Genomic DNA, 11,791 nt, shown 5'->3' with positions numbered 1-11,791 from the left:
CGCCACCTAATAGCCACCGTTGAGGCCTGACTAGTGCCTCTTTCGCCACTACGCTTGACCACTATGAAGCGCCACAACCATTACATCTTTGCCTCTTCTGCAATTTTAGGCCACTGCTTCTTCAATTTCTTTCCCATTTCTATCCAGATCAGCTCTTTCTGTTCATTCTTGCCACCGTCGCTCGCCGTCTCCCCTACCAACACCACTCGCACCCGCTCCATAGGCCACAGAAACCCGTCCCATTGCTTGCACTATCGTCACTCGCCGTCTCCCCTACCAACACCACTCGCACCCGCTCCATAGGCCACAGAAACCCGTCCCATTGCTCGCACTGTCATCACTCCCGCCACATCTCTCTCTCTCTCTCTCTCTCTCTCCACTTTGCCTACCCAAAAATTAAGTTTGGACAAAAATTTAAACTTAAATCTATGAAAATTTAGTCATTTGATCTTGCTAGTTTTTTGGTATGTTGGTCAATAGGGATGATGTGTCAGATGATTGCCTTTGATTGCCAGAAATCACCGACCACGATAGTTGGTGGTGACTAACAGTGCATTTTTCAATTTTGACCAAAAATTAAAAATTAAATCTATAAAAATTCAACTGTTAAATTTAACTTATTTTTGTGTATGTTAACCCTCTTAACTTGATATTTCTAATGATACGCTCTGATTGTAAAAATCTTTGACTAACTGTGGTCATTGGCGATCGCTAGTGGTGGCAATTGTGATTGATTTTGGAATAAAATATTATAAAATAATTTTTTTTCAAAATTCTAAAGTAAACGCATTTTTCAATTTTTTGTTTTAAGAAATAATTTTTCAAAGTGACAAAAAAATGCGTTTTTAAAAATTTCAAAATAAAGACTCAACACAAATGAAAATAAATTCAAAAATTAAAGTTAAAAACTGAAATACGAAAAAAAAACAACACCAAAATGCTTAAACATCTTCAGTTATAAAACTAAAATTAAAAAATAATTTCTAGCAAATGTTTTGGAGATCTAATGAATGCCTTTTGGAAGATCCTATGTTGAGATTTGATCAGCAAGCCATGATCAAAACCCATGGCCATAGATGTACTGTTACTTTGGTGACTGGTGGCCTAAGCTTCATAAAGTGATGCAGTTGAATTTAATGTCAAAAGTTGATAATGTTCTTACACAATTTGTGCACATGAATTACCAATAATGATTTTTTTTTTAGTTATAAACTATAAAAAATTTATTTTAATGCCTAAAAGAGAATGAAAAAGAACACAGGCAATCCATATTTTGCCACATCCATAGGCAGAAGGAACCTGTAGCGTAATGTAAGCATGGTACTGTATTTCACCAAGTCCTTTAATGAAAATAACTTGTAGTTTTAATCACGTTTTGAACACTTCCTAACATCAAAAAGTTTCCACAAGACTGCAATAACATCGACATTAAACTGAAGAAAAAGCCTTCCCAATCTGACTGACGAATGGGAGACCCAGTTATGCATATTGGTCTTCAAGACAGCTGACTGTCCCCAAGGAGACTGACAAAGGATTCATATTAAAAGGAAATCTACCATTATCAAAAAAATATATACTTGGTTGGCGGCTTGACATAGAAAATCAGCCTTAAGGTTAGAAGACATATTACCAGCCTCAGAAACAGAATAATGAAGCTGACTCTTCCAACCAAATCCCAATGGCAAGTAACAAATACAAGAAACACGGTGTGCGGCTTCCCCTTGTGTCCACTCTTTAAGGAATTCTTCCTCAAGGTTGGTGATCGATTTGTCAATAAGTTACTGTACATAAACCAGTTAACATGGACAAACTACTTGAAAGCCCAAGTCAAGGGTCTCGGTCACTTGAGCAACACTTTCCATATCTTCCTCATATACACCACTAGAGACCACAGAGAAAGCCATGCTGAGATATAAAGCAAAGCAACACCAGAAGCAACAAGAGTCCCAGACCCTGAGAGACTGCACAATAGATTGACGGGGAATATTAACTTCTTCTTTTTTTTTTTCAAAAAAGGACAGATTGATGAAGAAAATGAAGAGGCGTAAGTTTAAAAAAGCTTTCCATTCCCTTAATCACAATGGATAACAAGTCTCGTGGATCGAAGAAGATAAAGACAAACCTGCTGTTTCTGGTTGCCAGGAGGATTGTTAGTGCAGTCATCTGTGTGGCTGTTTTCCACTTCCCCAAATTATTTACAGCAACAGCCTGAAAATGACTTAATTGACAAGCTAGAAGCTATTATTATCTGCAAGGAGATGGAGGTGGTGGTAGAGAGGTTTAGGAGAGAACACAAACCTCTGAGAGTTTACCATTCTGAGAAGCAGCCCATTCTCTAACAGCAGACATAGTTATCTGCAATTGAGTCACAAATTCCATAGCAAGGCTTCTAATCAGCACACACAATGACCCAAAAGGCAATATGGCAGAAAGAAGAACACAAGTAATATGGAGTTACACAGATAACCTCACAAAGTAGCACCCCCAGAACTAAAATATATGGAGGTAATTTTTCAGCGCAACTTTATAAAATAGACAACCACACGAGACAGAACAAAAATATATGGGTGTAATTTTTCAGCACAACTTTATTAATCCAAGACTAGAGCCATGACAAGGAGATGAGGTATGAGAAACAAAGGAATGCTTATAAGCAGACATAATCATTCCTCCTCTACAAATTAGTGTTTCCATTTATAGTGCAATGTGCACCTGTCACACTATTGCCAAGTCTGCTGGCAAAACCCAAGACGCCAAGCATGAGTAATAACAAACAGAGCAAGCCACTTTAATGTCAATGATTTCTTTCCAAGCTAACTATTTTCCATTTTCAATCATTTAGCTTTTCACTTTACAGAGAGCAGGCTGTGCTGCACACACTCAATTGTTATCTCATATCAGCAAATCAATGGTGCAAACATGTTTTCTCCCCTATATTTGTGTAAACAACCAACTATATAGCTGGCTACTCAATTCACCATATAGTTTTCGACAAAATACTGCAAAATGAATAAAATACTCTAAATTTGAGACAAAATGAAATAAACAACATAGATTGTCACAACTTCCTAACACTCTTGAAACGATTTTATACCAAACTGCAGACCTTGTGGGTATAAAAGCAACACTCTAAAAATGCCAAACTAAAAAAGAAAAAAATGCAGTTCCCTATAAACATTCTAGTTTTATGCCAAACATAGATTTTATATCATACTACTTGGGAATACTTGCCCGACTTGTTGAAGCAGTTCCCTCAGGCAACTAATCTATTGTAGATTCTTGAGGACAAGAATTTTCTCATCGGGAGGAGAATGTTACGAACCTGAGGGTAGTGTGGTCATTTTTTTTTTTTTTTTTTTGGGGGGGGGGGGGGGGGGGGGGTGTGGGGTGGGGGGAGGGGAGTCTACAACTGTTTGTAACTAACAAAGGTGGGGAAACCCGTATACTGTTAGCGGGTAGTTAAATTCCCCCCAAAGGGCAGTTACATAACAACAGAAAAGTAGTAGCCTATAAGAAGACTGTTGTAGAAGTGTCAGATCTGGGATCTGTCAGGGGGAATTCTCAGAATGGGGTACAGGGAAAAGAATTTGAGAATTGGGAGGAAGGATCGAGAGAGAGAGAATTGTAGGAAGGAAAATGAGATCATTCAAATTGTACTTGACGATTTCAATTGGGGCTGGGTCAGCTCTTATATACTGATCCTCAGCTATAATTGGCGCAAAAAACAGTTACCAATTCCGAGTACAACTTGTAATGCATACATGAAGTACAACTCCTTATAGCTATAACTACCCTCAATGTAATAGCCTCAATCTAGGTACATGACAACTTTCCCCCACTTTAAAATATTTCTTGTCCTCAAGAAATGCTAAGCAAACTGAGAGCTGGGAAATTGTTTGAGGAGGTCAAGTAGGTACTCCCAGGTATTATTGTCAGGGTGAAGGGAAGACCACTAGATCATCACTTGTTTTATAGGAGCTCCGTGCTTGTGGATGATTCTTTTATCTAAAGTAGCCGCCAGTGCAACTGCTTGTACTTCTTCACTGACCGGGGGGGGGGGGGGGGGGGAGGTGCTTGACTGGCCACATTATTCCCGACAAACTTCTTAAGTAGGGAGACATAAAACACCAGGTGGATGCAAGCTCCCTCGGCCTCGAGTAATTTCAACTTGTAGGCTACCTTCCCAATCTTTGTAAGGATGGGGTACAAACCATAGAATTTTAGGCTTAGCGTAGAGATTGGTTGACAGAATAGGGCTTTCATGTGGGGATGGCTAAGCCTTAAGAATACTTCATTGCCAACTTCAAACTCCCTCTCACCCCCCTTCTTGTTTGCAATATGTTTCATCCTATCCTGGGCATTGGCTAATTCCTTCTTCAATGTTTGCAAGGTCTGTTGTCTTTGATGTAAGTAGGCATCAACTACTGCCACTGTAGTGGATTCCCCAATGGCTGTTAATAAACCTAGCTTATAGCCATATAGAGCTTCAAATGGTGTTATGTTGATAAAACTATGATGGCTGGAAGTATACCACCGCTGGGCTAATGACAACCATTTCTCTATCCCTTAGGTTGCAAGAAACAAAAGCACCTTAGGTATGTCTCAAGACATTGATTAACCCGCTTGGATTGGCCAACCGTCTCCAAGTGGTAGGCAGTAGACATGTGTAGTTTAGAGCTCAAAGATCATAATAAGTCTTGCCAAAATAAGCTAGTAAACACCTTGTCTTTGTCTAATATTATTAACCGAGGTACCCCGTGCAACTTAACCCCGTTGTCCAAGAAAAGCTTGGCCACTTCACGGGCTGTGAAAGGGTGGGATATGCTTAGGAAGAGGCTAAATTTGGTAAATCGATCCACAACCACTAGAATGCAATCTTTCCCTTCTGACCTGGGCAATCCTTCTATAAGATCCATGGTGATGTTGGCCCATGCTTGTTCAAGAATGGTGAGGGGCTATAGGAGGTTTGGTCGTGCCACTATCTCATGTTTGCATCTCTTACATGTGTCACAAGTCAAGACAAACTCCATCATTGATCTCTTTAAGTTTGGCCGGTAGAATATTTGCTTCACTTTCCTGTAAGTGTTTTGAATACCCGAATGCCCTCCAAGGGGGGACCCATGCAAGGTTCGGAGGATCTTACTCCTTAATGCTTCACAATCCTCAATCACTAACCTCCCTTGATACCTTATTAGCCCTTTGAGTAAGGTATACCCTAGACTACTATTAGCATCAATTCTCACTTGCTCCAATAATTCCTTTGTCCATTCCCCTGTTTCATAGCTAGATGTGACCACTTGGTACCAATATAACACCAATACGGTGATGGCTTCACTTGTGTCCTCTTCATGGCAGTGTGATGGGGCATCTGCTGCCACATTTTCTCTTCCCTTCTTGAATTGTATTACGTAATTTAGCCCCATCAATTTAGCCATGCCCTTCTTTTGGAGGTGAGTGTGCAATCTCTATTGTAGTAGAAACTTAAGACTCTCATGATCTGTTTTAATAATAAATTGTCCTCCTTCCAAGTAGTGTCTCCATCTATCCATAGCCATTAATATTGCCAATAACTTTTTTTTGTAATGCTAAGCCCTTGGTGCCTTGGGGCTAAGGCCTAGCTCATGAAAGCCAATGGTCGGCCATCTTGTGCCAAGACTGCCCCTATTCCGGTGTTGCTGGCATCTGTCTCTAATGTAAAAGGCTTGTTGAAATCTGGTAACCCCAACAAAGGGACTTCACTCATTGCCCTCTTAAGTCGTCCAAATGCCTCATCAGCCCTTTCATCCCACCCGAACCCATCTTTTTTCAATAACTTAGTCAGGGGTTCGCTGATCACCCATAATCTTTCACAAACCTTCTGAAATAGCCAATTAGCCCCAAAAATCCCCTCAAGGCCTTAACATTGGTATGTTTAGGCCATGCCGCCATGGCAACTATCTTCTTAGGGTTTGTGCTAACTCCAACACTTGAGATAACATGTCCCAAATATTCCACTTGTTTATGTGCAAACTCGCATTTGGACCTTTTGATATACAACCAGTTGAATCTAAGGACTTTGAATGTAGTCTTGAGATGGTCTAGGTGTTGGGGGAATGAAGGGCTACAGATCAAAATGTCATCAAAGAATACTAGCACAAATTTTCTAAGGTAGGGTTCAAAGATGTGATTCATTAGGGCTTGAAATGTGGCCGGTGCGTTGGTTAGTCCGAATGGCATTACTATGAACTCGTAATGACCATGGTGGGTCTTGAAGATGACTGTCTTTGGTATATCATTAGGGTTCATCCAAATTTGGTGATATCTGAATCTTAGGTCTAATTTGGAGAATACAGAGACATGTTTGAGTTCATCTAAGAGGTCTTTGATGATTGGGATGAGGAATTTATCTTTGATAGTTATGGTATTGAGTTGGCGGTAGTCAAGGCAAAAACGTCATGTTCCATCCTTCTTTTTAACCAACGAAACAGGTGAGGCAAATGGGCTTCAATTGGGCCGAATCATGGAATGGTTCAGCATATCCTTCACTAGTTTCTCAATTTCAAATTTGAGTTTAGGAGGATATCTATATGATCGGGTGTTTACGGGTTCAACATTTGGTTGGAGGGGTATATAATGATCAAAGGGTCTTTTGGGTGGTAGTGATTTAGGTTTTGCAAATAAGTCCTGAAATTCAACCAATGGTGTATCGAATAAGGCCATTTCGCGTACCTACCATAAGGGTTGATCCTGATTACTGGTTGCCATCATGCACTTCCCATCTTGTTCCTCCTGACCATCTATTCCTTCCCTCACATTAATTGAAAATAGTTGGGCCACCAGTGAGATTTTATTTTTGAGTAACTTTTGCAATCTCTTTCCCTCGATCATCTTGCAAATTCCCGCTTCCACATTTCCTTGTAGGGTCACCCTTCTCCCATCTTTTTCTAAGGTTACTTCCATTTTGTTGAAGTTGAAACTAATTGGACTCACCCCTCTCATCCAGTCAACCCCAAGTACTATGTGACATCCCCCAAGTTTCAACAGCCTTAGGTCAGCCTTAAAAGTCTCCCCCTACATTTCCCAGCAAAACCCCAAGCAAGCCGACTTCCTTGCTACCATTAGCAACAGTCACTGACAGTGGTTGAGTGCTAGATAACTCACACTTCATCTTCTTGGTCATGCCCTCATCAATGAAACTATGGGTGCTCCCACTATCTATTAGCACCATGAGTGTGTTGTTCTGTACTCTCATTTCTACTTTAATGATTTTACTATCGACCATCCCCTTGATTGTGTGTAGTGATATAGCCCCATTGTCCTTATCCTCCAATTTATTCATAGCAACCACCATTTCTTCCCCGGTATCTTCTTCTACTTCACCCCCTTCCAGTAAGAGCAATGGTCCCCTGCACTGATGCCTTGGAGAATACTTGTCTCCACATCTATAGCACAAACCAGCTTGTCTTCTTTGCTCCATGAGCCTCCCTCGATGCATCAATGATACAGACAATGGAGTCGCTTGGTACTTGGATCTTGCCCCTGATTTATTTGACTCCTTTCCTCGCACCTTTCCTCCTACCTGCATCACACCATAGTTTCCCCCTTTGTTCTACATCCTCTGTTTTCAAATTAATGCCTCCACCGTTAACTCCTACAGGAAAGCATTTTTAGTTGCTTCTTGCACCGTTTTAGGCTTCACCATGGGCTTGAGGTCGTCGCTTAGACCACTAATAAAGCTCGACATGAAATACTCCTCAGTCATGTGAGAATTTTTGCTTAGCATAAGTGATTTTAACTCCTCAAACTTGAGTTGATATTATTGTACCATCCCACTCTATTTCAACTTGTTGAACTCTTCTACTATATCCACTGTCCTTCGTTCTCCAAACCTTTCACACAATCCCTTAACAAATTCCTCCCAACTGTGATCATCCCTCACCCTAGACCATCCCTGGAACCACACATCCCCCACATCATTTAGAAAGGTTGCTGCCAGAGTAACTCTCTAGCTATCAACCACCTAATGAATGCTAAACAGTTTCTCACATCTCCTTATCCACCATCGGGGTTTTTGCTCATCAAACAAGGGTAACTTCAACTTTGGCACCGGGAAATTGGAATAATTGGGAGTCACCTGTGTCTCCTATCTCCTTTCCATTACATACCCTCCAATTTTGAGGATCCGACCATTCTGTGATTGGATCCAGCCTATCTTTACAGGGAAAATCAGGACAAGAGAGATCCTTACCTAATTCTAGCGGGAGAACATGAGCATGAACTGCATTTGATCTCGCACTATATTGCTCTGCTCCTACATCTCTTCTTGGATCTGATTGCGCATGTCTCCTCACAATCGGTCCGAGACATCCTCCAACTTCTTATCCACCACTACTCCGATCGCCTCCTCCATAGATCCCACTCGGGCCTGTATCTCCATCGACGTTGTTGTCACCTGTTGTAGTTGCAATTCCATCTGCTTCATGTGAGTACCATCTGCCATTGGAATTGGATCACCTAAGTATTCGTCAGCTAAGAGTTTGCTTTAAAACCAGAATGTCAAATCTAGAATTTGTCAAGGGGAATTTTCAATTGTTTATAAGAGAATTTTTTCAATAGTTTAGAAGAGAATTAGGCGGGAAAATGGGGTAGAAGGAAGAGAATTTGAGAATTGGAAGGAAGGATCAAGAGAGAGAGAGAGAATTGTAGAAGGGAAAATGAGATCATTCAAATTGTATTCAATGATTTCAATTTGGGTTGGGTCAGCTCTTATATACTGATCCTCAGCTAGAATTGGCGCCAAAAACGATTACCAATTCCAAGTACAACTTGTAATGCATACATGAAGTACAACTCCTTACAGCCATAACTACCCTCAATGTAATAGCCTTGGTTTAGGTACATGACAGTAAGTTGAGGACAACTTTTGGAATAACAACACTTCATTCTCTCCCTCTCAAACTCTCTCTCTCTCTCTCCATCTCTTTCTCTCTCGTCCTATCTGTTTCTTCCCATTTCTATTCTTTTCTCTAGAAATTCTTTCAAAATTTCCTTAATTGCTCGACCCTTTATTCGAGGGTGTGACATAATATTTAATAGATTTAGACAAAGCTTGTAACAATTTCTAGAGAATCTTACTTAAGAGTTTTACAGAAGAAACAAGTTTGAAATATTTATATACAGATTGTTAAAGAGGTGTTAAAACTTATAGAGGAGATATTGAGATTTTTCCAGTTAAAATTGAGTTACATTAAGGATGATTTGTATTGAACCCTTGTCCATTTGCTCTAGTAATGGATGAGCTCACTGTACACATCTAAAAAGAGATGTCTTGGTGTATGTTATGGTAGACATGGGACTATATAAGAAATGATGGAATTAGAAATGAGATTATCCATCATAATATCGGAGTTGCTCCTATTGAAGATGTGCAAGACATAATTAAGATAGTTAGGTCATATGAGAAGAAGATAGCTTTCAAAGCAATTTTTGGTATGCATCCCATGAAGTATAATCTTTAAAAATTAATCCTCCCTCCATGCTAATATATGAAACAAATAAATATGACAGAACCTAAAGTAGACGAGTGCATAGTACTAAACTATTTGAAACAAAATTGGCTACACAAAGAAAGTATACATGAGTTGACGCAAATAAACTTATTATTTCTAACTATCAGGGAGAAAGAACAGGAAATAGAAAAAAGGACAAATTGAATTTATATTTATGCAATAATAATTGGCGGTGAAAATCAAAAGAAGGATGAAGGATGGCAAATAGAGAAAAGACACACAGATATATTTAAGCACTTGCAAAGAAAAATGCACATATTAGCCTGGCTCCATTAAATATATATATATATAGAGAGAGAGAGAGAGAGAAAATGGGTCCTCACCTCTCTACCAATTATCAGAATTGCAGGTACAGTCAGTAGCCATTGCATTTGAGCAAACATAGGAACCTCCAAGGGTCTGCTACACAACAAGATTAAGGTGGCAGCAACCATGAGCTGCATTCAGTAGTAAGCATGATAATCAAATATAAAAAGCTCTTAAATGATTCATATAGTGCTGAAAATTCAAAAAAATTCAAAAGCACTCCACCAAAGCAAACCAACAGATAACAAGACATGTCATATTGAAGAAGAGAGCATTTACCTTATCAGCTACTGGATCAAGAAATGCACCAAATGCAGTTCCTAACCTCATCTGAAAATAATTAAGGCATGAAAAACTATTAAATGCATATAAAAGGTCCATCATATTCTTATCCATAATTTTGAAAGCCAAAGGCATTGCATACTTTGCGAGCAAGATACCCATCAAGCCAATCTGTAATTGCAGCAGCAATGAAAATACTTGTTGTAGCAGTTGATCCCCAACAACTATCCATGTAAAAGGCTGTTTCAAAAGTGAACTGTATGTTAATAATCTTGTCAAATGTGTCCATGCAGCAAGCAAGACATGAAATATTTTTTTAAGGAGCCTAGTTCAGGTACAAAGCAGAAAAGAATTAAACTTGTCAAGACATCACTCTACTTTCACATATAGGCAAAAGTTGTTTATAAATAATAGCTTGTGGTGATACATGTAGAACAGAATTTTGAATCTATCCATGATCTAGCAGATTTGCATTGAATACATCTGTGCTCAAAAGCAGCTTTATCTTTCCCTTCATCGTAACATTGCCACATTGTCGATTGTCAAAACCACATAAAACCTAAATACGATCATGAAGTTCAATCCAGCGTCCAAATAAGAGATTTCGAGAAAATCAAACGCAACCAAAAGCCGAAACTTTTATCTGAATCGCTAACCTCTCTGCTCGTGCACATCTCCAGTTCCGGTGGACCAAATCCACAGAAATCGGCAGAGGAATGCTAAGATTTTACTTATCAAAATAGGAACTTTCAATAACCAGGGAATTGTTTAAATCAATTTCTAAGCTTTGTTCAATCAGCTTCGTCATCTTTTTCTAAGAAAAGAATTTTTCCAGGGAAACAAAGGGAGCAAAAGGAAAAATAAATAAGCAAACAAAGAGTCGGCCGTACTTCCAACTAGAAGCGGAACGGCGACGACGCGACCAATGGTCAAGATAGTGGGCAAGGTGAGCAGCTTCTGTTCGGACGAAGGCGGAGACGACGGAGGTTGGCGGAGGCGGAAATTAAGGTTGTCAGGCGGAGAGGAGGCATTGTCCTCCGGCGGCCAGCGATCGGCTCTGTTCTCGGAACCCATGCGAGTGAGTCCTCCTCCACCGTGTTGAGAAGAAAACGAAGATCTGTGGCCGCGAAACCCTAGCTTGCAAAAGGAGGACCTATCGTGCGCCGGGAAGCAGGGGGTTAGCCTCCACCCGGGCGGCAATCTATGCGGGTGGGAATTTGGGGCGAAAGGGAAAGAGGAGATGGGTCGGGCTATTATAATGGCGGTGGAGGTGAGTATTGGGCGCGCCCATTCATGGGGCAGGGCGTAAACGGAGGCGAAGAGCGTTGGGTGCTTGAGAAGGAGCGGCAGCGCTGACATGGTGATAATTGCACGCGGCTCTCTCTCTCTCTCTCTCTCTCTCTGTGATCGCTCTGTACCAGAGTAGCCGTTCAAATGTCTTCCTCCTGTGGTTATTAAATCTAATTTAACATTTTATGTTATAAAAATCAAAATTTTCCAATTTATAATATAAGTTTGAAAAATTAAAAAAAAAATTGAGTTTAAAATTAAAAATAAGACAAAAATTAAATAGAGTAGTAACAATTTTTAGGTGATCCAAATTGATAATAATTTTATTATTATTATGAAAAATAACAATAATGAATGCTTAAAAT

The 11,791-nt window shown here is 39.9% G+C and overlaps 1 protein-coding gene across 1 annotated transcript; it reads right to left on the bottom strand.

Annotated features, from left to right (window-relative positions):
* Nucleotides 1–1,538: 1,538 nt before the first annotated feature.
* Nucleotides 1,539–11,571, bottom strand: LOC127796210 (CDP-diacylglycerol--glycerol-3-phosphate 3-phosphatidyltransferase 2-like). Its single transcript, XM_052328232.1, has 7 exons — nt 11,027–11,571; nt 10,279–10,376; nt 10,134–10,184; nt 9,872–9,985; nt 2,299–2,355; nt 2,123–2,208; nt 1,539–1,961 (listed from the first exon to the last, which is right to left on the bottom strand). Exons 1-7 carry the CDS (start codon nt 11,493–11,495, stop codon nt 1,841–1,843), a joined length of 996 nt encoding a protein of 331 aa, XP_052184192.1. The 5' UTR covers nt 11,496–11,571; the 3' UTR covers nt 1,539–1,840.
* Nucleotides 11,572–11,791: the final 220 nt, after the last annotated feature.

The sequence above is a fragment of the Diospyros lotus genome, chromosome 3 (assembly GCF_014633365.1).
Source record: "Diospyros lotus cultivar Yz01 chromosome 3, ASM1463336v1, whole genome shotgun sequence".
NCBI lineage: Eukaryota > Viridiplantae > Streptophyta > Magnoliopsida > Ericales > Ebenaceae > Diospyros > Diospyros lotus.
This window is presented reverse-complemented; position numbering and strand designations above follow the sequence as displayed.

Excerpts from the sequence above, each read along its gene's own strand:
- LOC127796210 (XM_052328232.1), bottom strand. The coding sequence starts at position 11,495 with ATGTCAGCGCTGCCGCTCCTTCTCAAGCACCCAACGCTCTTCGCCTCC. Across the intron at positions 10,185-10,278 it reads ATGGGTATCTTGCTCGCAAA|ATGAGGTTAGGAACTGCATT; the intron begins GTATGCAATGCC and ends AATTATTTTCAG. Across the intron at positions 9,986-10,133 it reads TTGATCCAGTAGCTGATAAG|CTCATGGTTGCTGCCACCTT; the intron begins GTAAATGCTCTC and ends TACTGAATGCAG.